At 43.2% G+C, this 14,895-nt stretch overlaps 1 protein-coding gene across 4 annotated transcripts; it reads left to right on the plus strand.

Moving 5' to 3' along the window:
- The first annotated feature begins 3,323 nt into the window (after positions 1-3,323).
- LOC139571094 (arginine vasopressin-induced protein 1-like) lies at positions 3,324-8,901 on the plus strand. 4 transcript variants are annotated; one of them, XM_071393631.1, is made up of 5 exons: positions 3,329-3,515; positions 6,436-6,630; positions 6,727-6,898; positions 7,079-7,287; positions 7,671-8,901. In XM_071393631.1, exons 3-5 carry the CDS (start codon positions 6,782-6,784, stop codon positions 7,930-7,932), a joined length of 588 nt encoding a protein of 195 aa, XP_071249732.1. In that variant the 5' UTR covers positions 3,329-3,515; positions 6,436-6,630; positions 6,727-6,781; the 3' UTR covers positions 7,933-8,901. The 4 variants fall into 4 exon arrangements, with proteins under 4 accessions (XP_071249734.1, XP_071249732.1, XP_071249731.1 ...); XM_071393632.1 differs by having other exon boundaries at positions 3,386-3,515; positions 6,433-6,630; XM_071393633.1 differs by lacking the exon at positions 6,436-6,630 and having other exon boundaries at positions 3,324-3,402.
- Positions 8,902-14,895: the final 5,994 nt, after the last annotated feature.

Raw genomic sequence — 14,895 nt, forward strand, 5'->3', positions numbered from 1 at the left:
AGACGATACAAAAGAGAGGTTGAACAGGCTAGTAATAGGGGTTGCAACAATTTCAGGCAGATCATTTTAAAAAGAGAGGGTCCAGATTGTCTAGCCCGGTTGTTTTTTAGGGTCCAGGTTTTGCAGTTCTTTAAGAACATCAGCTGTCTGGATTTGGGTGAAGGAGAAATGGGGGAGTCTTGGGCGAGTTGCTGTGGGGAGTGCAGGGCTGTTGACCGGGGTAGGGGTAGCCAGGTGGAAAGCTTGGCCAGCCGTAGAAAAATGCTTATTAAAATTCTCAATTATAGTGGATTTATCGGTGGTGACAGTGTTTCCTAGCCTCAGTGCATTGGGCAGCTGGGAGGAGGTGCTCTTATTCTCCATGGACTTTACAGTGTCCCAGAACTTTTTCAGTTTGTGCTACAGGATGCAAATTTCTGCTTGAAAAAGCTAGCCTTAGCTTTCCTAACTGCCTGTGTATATTTGTTCCTGACTTCCCTGAAAAGTTGCATATCACGGGGGCTATTCGATGCTAATGCAGAACGCCACAGGATGTTTTTGTGCTGGTCAAGGGCAGTCAGGTCTGGAGAGAACCAAGGGCTATATCTGTTCCTGTTTTTTTTTTTAAAGGGGCATGCTTATTTAAGATGGTAAGGAAGGCACTTTTAAAGAATGACCAGGCATCCTCTACTGATGGGATGAGGTCAATATCCTTCCAGGATACCCGGGCCAGGTCGATTAGGAAGGCCTGCTTGCTAAAGTGTTTTAGGGAGCATTTGATAGTGATGAGGGTGGTCGTTTGACCGCAGACCCGTTACGGATGCAGGCAATGAGGCAGTGATCCCTGAGATCTTGGTTGAAAACAGCAGAGGTGCATTTGAAGGGAAAGTTGGTTAGGATGATATCTATGAGGGTGCCCGTGTTTACGGATTTGGGGTTGTACCTGGTGGGTTCATTGATAATTTGTGAGAGATTGAGGGCCTCAAGCTTAGATTGTAGGATGGCCGGGGTGTTAAGCATGTCCCAGTTTAGGTCACCTAGCAGCACTAGCTCTGAAGATAGATGGGGGGCAATCAGTTCATATATGGTGTCCAGGGCACAGCTGGGGGCAGAGGGTGGTCTATAGCAAGCAGCAACGGTGAGAGACTTGTTTCTGGAAAGGTGGATTTTTAAAAGTAGAAGCTCGAATTGTTTGGGTTAGTAAACCCTCTACAGTTTAGCAGTTACACCGGTGTGCTCCGGTGGCAATAAATGAATAAAACCAAAAGCTTACCTTGACTTGGAAGAGTTCCAGTGTTGGATAGGCATAGCCAGCTAGCTAACATACAGTAGCATCCCTCTCTGTTTGAACCAGGTGTGTGAGTAAGCTAAACTAGCTGCATTCACTAGCTAAATGAAAGTGAAAGAAATACAACGAAATATAGCTAGCTCGCTCTCTCTCTCTCTCGCTTCTCCTTAATTCTTAAAGAAATTAATTTGTTCAAAATTGTTAAACTATTGGCTTTCTCTCTCTTTGAGTCAACTACTCACCACATTTTATGCACTACAGTGTTATCTAGCTGTAGCTTATGCTTTCAGTACTAGATTCATTCTCTGATCCTTTGATTGGTGCATAACATGCTGCAAGAGCTCTGATAGGTTGGAGGATGTCTTCCGGAAGTTGTCATAATTACTGGGGAAGTCTATGGAAGGGGGTGAGAACCATGATCCTCCTAGTTTTGTATTGAAGTCAATATACCCATAGGAGGATGGAAACTAGCTGTCCTCAGGCAACACCATGGTGTTACCCTACAGAGTGCTGTTGAGGCTACCTTCATTGCAAAACAGTGTATTTTAATCAATTATTTGGTGACATGAATATATTTAGTATAGTTTTATCTACAAAGGGTAACTTTTTTAATGTTACAATATTAGATTTTTGGTGAAATTCACTGAGGATAATTCTCCCCTTCCTCCTCTGAGGAGGCTCCACTGATATCGAGATGTTATGTCTATCCAAGTCTATGGTCCTTGCCCATCACCTTATGTATTACTGCCCCCCAGTGACAAGAAGTGACATCCGCAAAAAAATAACTATAGGCCTACAACACAAATGACTCCTAGCCTCCCATGGAAAGGCTACTTTCTGTCCCTAAAACTAAAACTGATACTAAATTATATAAAAATGAGATACAAATGCTTTTATCAACCTGAAACTAAAAGGAAACTAGTAAATCAAGTCTGAAAACGAACTGAAACTAAACTCAATTTCAAATAAAAATCTAAAAACTAATAGAAAGAAACAATAATAATCTTGGTTGGCAGGATGTTTTAATCTTTAGCAGTAATTTATTATTTATCTGGAAAAGGACTGTCAGTTACTGAAAGAGAAAACAATGGTAAACTGTGGACCTGTCAGCAGTGAATTTAACAATGTTTTGCATCAACTTTCCACCAATCTAAATAAGATGGACTGCCTGCGAATTCTGGAATAATTGTCTAAGGCAGACGGGAAAAAATGCAATTGCAGTACTTACAGTAGCTTGCTAAGGCCTACTTCAATGTAAAATATTGTTAAATTCGACTGAAAATCGCACTGCCTATGATTTAAAAAAAACTTGAAATAAATATAGCCTATCTTTTTACTAGGCTACAAGATCCAAATAAATGAGAGATGAGCATGATAATTTGTTGTATGGCTACTTTGGGACATTTCTTCTGCAATTGTTATGAAAATAAAATACATAGGAAAAAGATTTCTGACTAATGAATAATGGCAACCTAGTGATGGGTTCATGTGGGTCTTGTTACCAATAAGATCAGCTCTGAAAAAGAGCTGATGTGAAAAGATCTGATGTGATTGGTCAAAAGACGAATTAGTGGAAAAAAATATCAGAATTGGGCTGCCTGTGTAAACCTAGCCTTTATTGTTAGCATGATGTCAAGTCCCATGATGCACAGTTATACCTAAATGTCATGAGTAGATTCAACGCTTGCAACCCCCTGTGATTTGTGAAGTTAGTGTGCACATGGAGATGTTGTATACACACACACACACACACACACACACACACACACACACACACACACACACACACACACACACACACACACACACACACACACACACACACACACACACACACACAGAGTCTGGGAGAGAATTTTTGTCGCTCCTATAATCATGAATCGTCTCACAACCGATACCTCAGTGTTTCACACACAGCCTCGTGCCAGGAGCATTGACGTCAATGGATTAACTACGCAGCCAAGGGGCAGGGCTTCACACCTCGACCCGCCCACAAACCTTCTGATTGCTCGAGAAAACATTCCAGTGGCATTATAAAGTGGGATTAATTACCATATCCGCTCTCATTGGTGTGTAGACCCCAAACTACTACTCCACATCAACGACGAGTGGACAGAGCAATATATAAATCAAAGGTATTATATTAGCCATATTGACGAAATAAACCGTAGCATAGCACAAAAGGATTTAGAGAAATTTCTCTTGGGAAAAGCATAAGAACGAAAGTCGCTATCATCTTGGCCGCCGGGTAAGAACATGTTTAGGCTTTTATTCGGCTTTCATGCATGAGACTTGACCTATATTGTGTACTAATTGAGTAATGTTCTAAGTAATTTGTTTGGATCTGAAATGCACCGTAGCTCTGGCCTTGTACCTTTACAGAAAATAAGTCCAAATGTTTTTTTTGACGCAGACTAACAAAATAAAAATAGTTATTGTCAGATCTTATTGCATCACTGGATAGGCTAATTGGCTTTGAATGTCATCTCTGCATGCCAACGAAACGAAACGTGTTTGCGTCTGCTTTGCCTAAACAGACAGTTCCATTGGGGTAAACATGGTAACAAACGTTAACTGACACATTTAAAATGTATGGGGTTATCTCGACATGTAATACTCCCAGTCTTAGGTTTATGTACTCTTGTTTGTATATTTCGGTTTTTGTATTTGCTTTTTTGTTCATTGAAGGTTTACCCCATGGATATTCAATCTGAAAGACGTCTACATTAAAAAAAAAAAGGCTATACAAGCCAGAATGTTGAATAAAATTATATTTACACTATCTACAGGTTGTTTGTCCTTCTGATGGTAGGAGGTGGAGATAAATGTTGTTTACCTGACTCTTTGCAGCGCCAGTAGGTTCAGTCCCGTTTATTTTCAATCTCCTAACACATTGTAGTGGACTGAAGCATGTTCCCTCATAATCAACTGGAAGTGTTTGTGAAATTTGCCAGCTGATTGAGTGGGACAACATTCTGTCTGGTTCGGTTAGGCTCGCTCATATTGTGCAAGTGTTTGTCATGTGTTAAAAGGTCGGGTTGATAAAGCTTCCCTGTGCATATTTTGTCACAGATTACCTCCAACAAAGTGGCAAATCGTCTGAGAACTTGACATAAATTGAGTTTGTTCAACATTCTGACTTGTAATGGGACTGTTCAGGAACACTGAGCCTACATGTTATAGACCAGAGTAAGTACACTGCTCAAAAAAATAAAGGGAACACTTAAACAACACAATGTAACTCCAAGTCAATCACACTTCTGTGAAATCAAACTGTCCACTTAGGAAGCAACACTGATTGACAATAAATTTCACATGCTGTTGTGCAAATGGAATAGACAAAAGGTGGAAATTATAGGCAATTAGCAAGACACCCCCAATAAAGTAGTATTTCTGCAGGTGGTGACCACAGACCACTTCTCAGTTCCTATGCTTCCTGGCTGATGTTTTGGTCACTTTTGAATGCTGGCGGTGCTCTCACTCTAGTGGTAGCATGAGACGGAGTCTACAACCCACACAAGTGGCTCAGGTAGTGCAGCTCATCCAGGATGGCACATCAATGCGAGCTGTGGCAAGAAGGTTTGCTGTGTCTGTCAGCATAGTGTCCAGAGCATGGAGGCGCTACCACGAGACAGGCCAGTACATCAGCCCTGCAAAATGACCTCCAGCAGGCCACAAATGTGCATGTGTCTGCTCAAACGGTCAGAAACAGACTCCATGAGGGTGGTATGAGGGCCCGACGTCCACAGGTGGGGGTTGTGCTTACAGCCCAACACCGTGCAGGACGTTTGGCATTTGTCAGAGAACACCAATATTGGCAAATTCGCCACTGGCGCCCTGTGCTCTTCACAGATGAAAGCAGGTTCACACTGAGCACATGAGCACATGTGACAGACGTGACAGAGTCTGGAGACGCCGTGGAGAATGTTCTGCTGCCTGCAACATCCTCCAGCATGACCGGTTTGGCGGTGGGTCAGTCATGGTGTGGGGTGGTATTTCTTTGTGGGGCCGCACAGCCCTCCATGTGCTCGCCAGAGGTAGCCTAACTGCCATTAGGTACCGAGATGAGATCCTCAGAGCCCTTGTGAGACCATATGCTGACACATGCACATTTGTGGCCTGCTGGAGGTCATTTTGCAGGGCTCTGGCAGTGCTCCTCCTGCTCAAAGGCGGAGGTAGCGGTCCTGCTGCTGGGTTGTTGCCCTCCTACGGCCTCCTCCACGTCTCCTGATGTACTGGCCTGTCTCCTGGTAGCGCCTCCATGCTCTGGACACTACGCTGACAGACACAGCAAACCTTCTTGCCACAGCTCGCATTGATGTGCCATCCTGGATGAGCTGCACTACCTGAGCCACTTGTGTGGGTTGTAGACTCCGTCTCATGCTACCACTAGAGTGAGAGCACCGCCAGCATTCAAAAGTGACCAAAACATCAGCCAGGAAGCATAGGAACTGAGAAGTGGTCTGTGGTCACCACCTGCAGAATCACTCCTTTATTGGGGGTGTCTTGCTAATTGCCTATAATTTCCACCTTTTGTCTATTCCATTTGCACAACAGCATGTGAAATTTATTGTCAATCAGTGTTGCTTCCTAAGTGGACAGTTTGATTTCACAGAAGTGTGATTGACTTGGAGTTACATTGTGTTGTTTAAGTGTTCCCTTTATTTTTTTGAGCAGTGTATTTCACTCTCGGATTTTAAGAGGCTAGCGTCCACCCACCTGCTGTGATGCAAATGGGGTTGAATGATGTGCATGGCCTATGTGCATTTGCTACATTCTTTATCTCCATTTTTAATGCAATTATTTAAGGTAAAGGCATTTCAATTACATTATTGATATGAGTCATCTTCGGTGCATAATATTTTAGTGGCTTTCTGAGTGAGAACTTAAAATTGGGAAATGTATTGTGCATGCATTCCAAGTGGAATTCTAGTGTGACTATTGGAGCAGAGCCCTTATTTCCTCAGTACAGTTGATCTAGTGACACAGCCAGGTAACTACTAAATGCTAATACCATTACAGTTCCTCATGTGACCAAGCAGACTTAGTTACTAGGTGGACTGGTTCTTACCAGAGTTACTGTATAGCTAGATTGATTCTTACCATCTGCAGTGTAATGGGCTTTCAAGCAGGACAGATTAAGTTCCTCTCTCTGCTCCTTCAAGCAGGATTAAATAATCAAGGAACGGTAGAGACTGGCAGGAGCTTGCCTTGCATCCTACAGTGTGCCCTCACACAAGGCCAGGAGTTTTTCCTAAACCATAACCTGGCCAGGAAAAAATAAGAACCTGGAGTTTCCCATGGCCAGGACATGCTTCAGTCACACCATCCCAAGTCTGTAACTAGCACAATCATTCCTCTGAGTAAGATCAAGTTGCTCATAGAAACCGACTGACATGAAATACAATTGCAACAAGTGAGTTCTAGCACTTATCCCTAACCTTTCCTATCCTCCACAGGAAGGCCCATCTCGCGCCATCGCCTACCGCTCTTGCAGCCTCTCGCTTGGGGAGGATGGATGCGGAGGCAGCCTCTGCGTCTCTCTCCTCCACGGTGGCAGGGCCCTCCACACTGTGGCGTCTCGCTGAGCGGAGGAGTAGGAAGGATGGCTCCGGGAACATCTTTGGCGGGGTGAGTTTGCTATTATTTAGGAAGTGAATATTCAGTCAGCAGATTCAGAGGTATAGGTTAGGCATAGTGATTAACAAATGTCAAGGGTTTGGATTAATGGGGTTAGGGTAAGGAACAACGATTAGGAATCATTCAAAATCTGCTGGCTGTATAAAGGTCGTTAATGTACCCCCCCCCAAGGTGAACCTACGTCAGCTGCAGAGGCTGTTCACGGCAGCTGGGGACCAGGATGCAGAGCAGAGGGCCGAGCTGGTGTGGGGCCACGGGGACGAGGCTGAGCTGGCCCAGGCCCTGATAGGACTGAGGGCGAGGGGCCGACGGAGAGGACTCAGGGTGGCGGGGCGAGACACACTGGGGTCGCGCTGGCTCCGGGCGTTTAATCAACTGAGGTGGGTTGGCATTATGTAATATGCCGTTATGATTTACAAAAATAATAATTTGATATAAATATATAATAATCATGAATATTTACACACACACTGGAAAGTTGAGGGGAGAGACACTAGGACCATGCTGGTTATGGGCGTTCAATCATCTGATCTGCGGTGGGTGACTCTCTCTCTCACACACACACGCACCGAATGCTCTCAATCCATTCCCATTCTTCACATACAATCGCACGCACACACACCATGCAATCACAATCAAGAGATAAAAATGTCTGATTTGAAGCCTTCATAACATTAAACTTTTTCCAAGTCCTCAAAGAGCACAATAACTCCCTGAACTTTGTGGCTTTAAAAAAATTGACAAAGATGGCTTGTTTCTACAGGATTGGTAAGAGTTCAGAGAGTAGCCAGCAGAGCAAAGAGCAGTCATCAGACAGCAAGACGGAGGCAAGAGCAAAACACAGCAGCCCAGACACACAGCCACTGACTCCTAAGGGCCCAAGAGGCGCTACAGGAGTCAGAGAGGACCTAACTGAGGGCCAAGGGCCTGCAGGGGCCTCTGAGAGACCAGCCAGACCAGGAGCTCTACTGAAGAAAGGAGGGGAGAGCGACCCGGAGAGGTACCTCCACCGCATCCTCCACTGACGGACACACAGAGGACTAGGATGACTTTGTTGCCCCTAGATGCTGATCTTGGATCAGTTTTTTCCCTTCCCTGCTAATCATTGTGTGTATTAGGTGATGGTAAATTGATTCTAAATCTGTGGATGGGGACAACTTCTATGTGGAGTACTGACCAACCCTAGTTCAGAGAGGGACAGAGTCAAAGATACTATATTTTTATCTCTGTCCAACCAAGATCAGATGAATGAAGAACAAACTGGATCTACAAGATGGGGAACACTTTGATATGATATTCTAACATTTCATTCTCTCTCAGGAACTGGCTTATCTGTTCTTCTGTTTGTCTCGTGTCTCTGATGAGCATCACGTATTAAACCTTGGATTCATACAAAGGATTAAGGAAAGAGGTTTTGACTGTGTGGGGATATAGCAGAGCACTTCAGGAGAGCTCAATTCCACCTGGACTTGTTTTTGAATGAAGTATTTGTCATTTTATTCTCCAAATTAGACAAATGTGCCAAGGTGCATCCACAAAAAGAAAGTAAAGGAAAATGAGTTGACGTCAACTGGAAAGGAGATATTTTGAAGAAGTCAACATTTCGCCCAGGGGTGTGAAACTCATTTCATACAGGGCCAAGTGTCTGCTGGTATCGTTATTTCCTTTTCAATGTGTAAGAACAGAAACAGCAGGGGTTTAAACTTTAGAACCCAGTTCCTACATTTGAATATAGAAATAGTTTTGTTTGATAAAATCAATGCTACATTTTTATCTCTGGGACCCTCAGGATGATAAACCAGAGCAAGATTACTGAATGTAAATACATTCAACTCTGAAGGTAAATCATGTATCAAACCAAGTGCTGTGATGAAAGTTGGATGTTACTTATGTCATTCTAGTCACATTAGCAACAACCGTCCCGGCATAGGGACACCGATCCCATAGAGGTTTTAAAGAGCCAGATGCACAATTAAAGGGGAATTACACTCAAATCAATTTGTTTCCTTCCAGACCAAAAATTAATGGTATTCTGATGTGATTTAAGCATTGACATGGACTCAGAACATCCAATTTTGTTGTTTCTCTAAAACAATTTGTAATTGTGAGTAAAATTCAAAACAGGAAAAATAAAACTCAACAATTTTTGGGGGGAAAATCTATGTTATAGGACCCCCACCCCTTAGTTGTTTTATTAACCATTCTTTTACCAGGTATATTGACAGAACACTGCACTACTTTCTCTTGTACACTAAGGACCCGAGGAAGAGTTTCAGAGGAGAAGAATGTTCCTATTCGAAAGCTAGATAAAAATTAGTAGCTCGTAACTTTAAATAAAAAAAAATAAAAAATTGTTCTCATGCTAGAAAAGGTTGGCTATAACTAGGGTAAAACTCTGGGCCCTAGATGTAGCCTGTAACTAGGACACATTTTCTTGGTCAGGTGACAGGAAAAACTCATGGCCCAACTCATACCTCGTCAATGTACAAGGAAAGAGAAACCTGGAAAAAAATGTATCACTTCAATATGTTAATGTTGCCTTAACTTTAATTTGACACTACAGTATATGGTCTTCCACACATACGGTAACGGAACTTAAATTCATTGAATAAATAAAAATATATATCTACAGTTGAAGTTTACATACACCTTAGCCAAATGCATTTTAACTCAGTTTTTCACAATTCCTGACATTTAATCCTAGTAAACATTCCCTGTCTTAGGTCAGTTAGGATCACCACTTTATTTTAAGAATGTGAAATGTCAGAAAAATAGTATAGAGTGATTTATTTAATCTTTTATTTCTTTCATCACGTTCCCAGTGGGTCAGAAGTTTACATACACTCAATTAGTATTTGGTAACATTGCCTTTAAATTGTTTTACTTGGGTCAAATGTTTCAGGTAGGCTTCCACAAGCTTCCCACATTAAGTTGGGGGAATTTTGGCCCATTCCTCCTGACAGAGCTGGTGTAGCTGAGTCAGGTTGGTAGGCCTCCTTGTTCGCACACACCTTTTTCAGTTCTACCCACAAGTGTTCTATAGGATTGAGGCCAGAGCTTTGTGATGGCCACTCTAATACCTTGACTTTGTTGTCCTTAAGCCATTTTGCAACATCTTTGGAAGTATGCTTGGGGTGATTTGTCCATTTGGAAGACCCATTTGCGACCAAGCTTTAACTTCCTGACTGATGTCTTGAGATGTTGCTTCAATATATTCACAATTCTCCTGCCTCATGATGCCATCTATTTTGTGAAGTGCACCAGTCCCTCCTGCAGCAAAGCACCCCCACAACATGATGGTGCCCCCACATGCTTCATGGTTGGGATGGTGTTCTTTGGCTTGCAAGCCTCCACCCCTTTTCCTCCAAACATAACATAACCAAAAAGTACAATTTTGGTCCACATGTGCAGTTGCAAACCGTAGTCTGGCTTTTTTATGGCAGTTTTGGAGCAGTGGCTTCTTCCTCGCTGAGCAGCCTTTCAGGTTATGTCGATTATAGGACTCGTTTTGTTGTGGATATAGATACTTTTGTACCTGTTTCCTCCAGCATCTTCACAAGGTCCTTTGCTGTTCTGGGATTGATTTGCACTTTTCGCACCAATATATGTTAATCTCTAGGAGACAGAGCGCGTCTCCTTCCTGAGCGGTATGAAGGCTGCGTGGTCCCATGGTGTTTATACTTGCGTACTATTGTTTGTACAGATGAACGTGGTACCTTCAGGCGTTTGGAAATTGCTCCCAAGGATGAACCAGACTTGTGGAGGTCCACAATTGTTTTTGAGGTCTTGGCTGATTTATTTTGATTTTCCCATGATGTCAAGCAAAGAGGCACTGAGTTTTGAAAGTAGGCCTTGAAATACATCCACAGGTACACCTCCCAATTGACTCAAATGATGTCAATTAGCCAGTCGATAATTTGTCAATTATCAGAAGCTTCTAAAGCATTACATAATTTTCTGGAATTTTCCAAGCTGTTTAAAGGCACAGTCAATTTAGAATATGTAAACTCTCTGACCCACTGGAATTGTGATTAAGTGAAATAATCTGTCTTTAAACAATTGTTGGAAAAATTACTTATGTCAGGCACAAAGTAATGTCCTAACCAACTTACCAAAACTATAGTTTGTTGACAAGAAATTTGTGGAGTGGTTGAAAAACGAGTTTTAATGTCTCCAACCTAAGTGGATGTAAACTTCTGACTTCAACTGTGTGTGTGTATTATTTATATATATATATATATATATATCATCAAAGGTTTGATTGTAGAATGTTTCTATTTTTAAGATGTTAATGTGATTGCATAGTTTGATTAAAGGTTTTGATTAATATTGTGTTGTCTTTACGGATTGTTTATGAATCTATAGAACAGAGTTCTACAGAGTATGTTCAAACTAAGAGTTGATGTTGGAATTTTATGTGATGCTGTATTTGGGTAGTGTTCTGAATTTGTCTCAGACCTTTACTAGCAAACCATGTGTGATAAGAGAGATTATGTAAAGGAAGGATAAAGGGATTGAGAGAGGGATAGAGGAAAAAAAATTGCCAGAGGGTTACCAGGTCATCATACTTATCTTTTGACATGTGAACGGGAGGTACTGCAGACCAATGAGAGAAATCGCAACACCCTTGTCACATGACTGCAGTGATCCTTTGCTGACCTCTGACACAGTTGAGCAAATCATCACCAACAGCAACCCTTGATCACCTGACTGCATCTCCCAACATGCATGGTATAACCATACAAGAGACTACCCATCTGTTCCAATTCGCTCCCTAACTCTTCAACGTTTCCATTTCTGTAGAGTGTAGACAATTTGATGTAAGTTCAACTACTACACTCCTTATACATATCCAGACCCTTCAGATCTGAAATCATTGGGCTCAGCAGAGAGGCTTCGTCCAGAAACAACCAGGCTATCCTGAATTCTACATCTATCCTTAGCACCCCCAGGCCTACTCACTCCTGTAGATCTTAGTCTAGGATAGGTGGAGGCAATATGCCATTCTCTTGGAGAGCTACTATGACTATACAAGCTTTTGCTCCAGCCCTGCTCTAACAGAACGGATTAATCTAATTAGCTTCTCACTGGGATTTTGATTAGCTGAATCATTGGCTGATATCCAGTGGCTCTTCAGGAGGAAGGTGGGTGGGGCTTGTTTAAAATGACTAAAATGTAGGATATAACAGAACTTTCTGACAAATGTATAATATACAGATATGATTGTCTGTCAAATAGGCTGTGTTTAGAGATGCACCCTAATTCTGATGTTTTTTCCACTAATTTCTCTTTTGACCAATCACATCAGATCTCAAGTTGTCATGTGCACAAGTACAGTGAAAATCCTTACTTGCTTGCTCTTTCCCAACAATTCAGTAATCAAAATAAGTAGTACTATTAATATACTGTATATACAGATTTTTAAATCAAGTAAAACAAAAACACACAAATAGAATTAAGAACATGATAAAGTGTAAGATATCAGGGAAGTGCATGTGTGGACGCATGGAGTGTCGCTCAGTTTTGTATTGACAATACTGTGGTTATATGTAAAAACCAGACAACGTTTAAATCAAGCCTCTAAAATCGATACATCAACATATACCCACTCAACTGGAAGAGTGTGAGCAATCAGATGGTAAAGCGGCGGCAGCGACACTAATCCAACAAGCCATAGCTTCCCCCAGAGTAAACTTCCAAGCAACCCATCTCCACGTCTTGTACCAACACACCGTAACAGTCGTTGAAGTGTCAGACAAAGGCAAAACACCCTCCAAAATGAAGGACTGGGCTGCCCCAGTGACTCGCAGCATCTTCATTGGCTGCTTAACACCATCGCTACTCCGCAGAGACACGAACCCATCTGAAACAAAGGGTTCATTCACATCTGATTCCAAATCTTGTTTACGAGATACACCAGTCCCATTCAAACACATAATAGGCTGGAGTGTGCTCAAGCTGTAATTTCTGTTGCTTCAACTTTGCCTTTAGTTCTAACTCTCACAATTACACATCTGCAGGACTCACCCTGCACCCTGTAGGACCCTTTTCATCAACCTCCCTCTCCGGAAGGATTTGCACCTCCACCAAAGCAGTACCGATCAACTCTTTGACTACTGAGTCCAACTCCCGTAAGGACTCAGGAGAGGCGAAAGTCGAGAGCCGTGCATCCTCCAAAACACAACCCAACCAAGCCGCACTGCTTCTTGACACAATACCCACTTAACCCGGAAGCCAGCCGCAGCAATGTGTCGGAGGAAACACCGTACACCTGGCGACCGTGTCAGCGTGCACTGCGCCCGGCCTGCCTGCCACAAAAGTCGCTAGTGCGCAATGGGACAAAAACATCCCCGCCGCCCAAGCCCTCCCCTAACCCTGATGACACTGGGCCAATTGTGCGCCGCCCCATGGGTCTCCCGATCACGGCCGGCTGCGACAGGCTCTGGACTCGAACACAGAATCTCTAGTGGCACAGCTAGCACTGCGATGCAGTGCCTTAGACCACTGCGCCACTCAGGAGCACCCCCAACTTAAAGTTACATAAAAGCCTGTGCGATTATGCAACTTCCAAAATGATTCAAACTCCTCAGGGTCGATATTAGTGACAGAAACTATCACAAAAGTGTATTTAGAACACTCAAATATCTGGCCGCTTCAGAGTAAGTGACTAGAAAGACTACCGTACTCATGGGAAACAAGATCCCGGACGAGCCCCCATTTTGTTATGTTCCCAAGCCAGAAAAACAAAAATGTCACTCAAACAGAAGAGGGAACTAACAAAGAGTTACTGATAAGAAATAAATTAAATGTCACATTTACATAACTATTCAGATCCTTTACTCAATACTTTGTTGAAGCACCTTTGGCAGCAATTGCAGTATCGAGTCTTCTTGGGTATGACTCTACAAGCTTGGCACGTCTGTATATGGGGAGTTTCTTTCATTCTTCTCTGCAGATCCTCAAGCTCTGTCAGGTTGTATGGGGAGCATTGCTGCACAGCCATTTACAGGTCTCTCCAGATATGTTCGATTGGGTTCAAGTCCGGGCTCTGCCTGGGCCACTTAAGGACATTCAGAAACTTGTCCCGAAGCCACTCCTGCATTGTCTTGGCTGTCTGCTTATGGTCGTTGTCCTGTTGGAAGGTGAACCTTTGCTCTAGTCTGAGGTCCTGAGCGGTCTGGAGCAGGTTTTCATCAAGGATCTCTCTGTACTTTGCCTCGATCCTGACTAGTCTCCCAGTCCCTGCCGCTGAAAAACATACCCACAGCATGATGATGCAACAAACCATGCTTCACCGTAGGGATGGTGCCAGGTTTCCTCCAAGAGTGACGCTTGGCATTCAGGCCAAAGAGTTCAATCTTAGTTTCATAAAACCAGAGAATTTTGTTTCTCAAAGTCTGAGAGTCTTTAGATGCATTTTGGCAAACTCCAAGCAGGCTGTCATGTGCCTTTTACTGAGGAGTGGCTTCCGTCTGGCCACTACACCATAAAGGCCTGATTGGTGGAGTGCTGTAGAGATGGTTGTCCTTCTGGAAGGTTCTCCCATCTCCACAGAGGAACTCTAGAGCGCTGTCAGAGTGACCATCGGGTTCTTGGTCTCCTCCCTGACCAAGGCCCTTCTCCACCCATTGCTCAGTTTTGCCAGGCAGCCAGCTCTAGGAAGAGTCTTGGTGGTTCCAAACTTCTTCCATTTAAGAATGATGGAAGCCACTGTGTTCTTGGGGACCTTCAATGCTGCACAAATGTTTTGGTACCCTTCCCCAGGTCTGCGCCTCGACACAATCCTGTCTCGGAGCTCTACAGACAATGTCTTTGACCCCACGGCTTGGTTTTTCCTCTGACATGCACTGTCAACTGTGGGACCTTATATAGACAGGTGTGCCTTTCCAAACCATGTCCAATCAATTGAATTTACCACAGGTGGACTCCAATCAAGTTGTAGAAACATCTCAAGGATGATCAATGGAAACAGGATGCACCTGAGCTCA

This window comes from Salvelinus alpinus, chromosome 3 (genome assembly GCF_045679555.1).
Source record: "Salvelinus alpinus chromosome 3, SLU_Salpinus.1, whole genome shotgun sequence".
Taxonomy (NCBI): domain Eukaryota; kingdom Metazoa; phylum Chordata; class Actinopteri; order Salmoniformes; family Salmonidae; genus Salvelinus; species Salvelinus alpinus.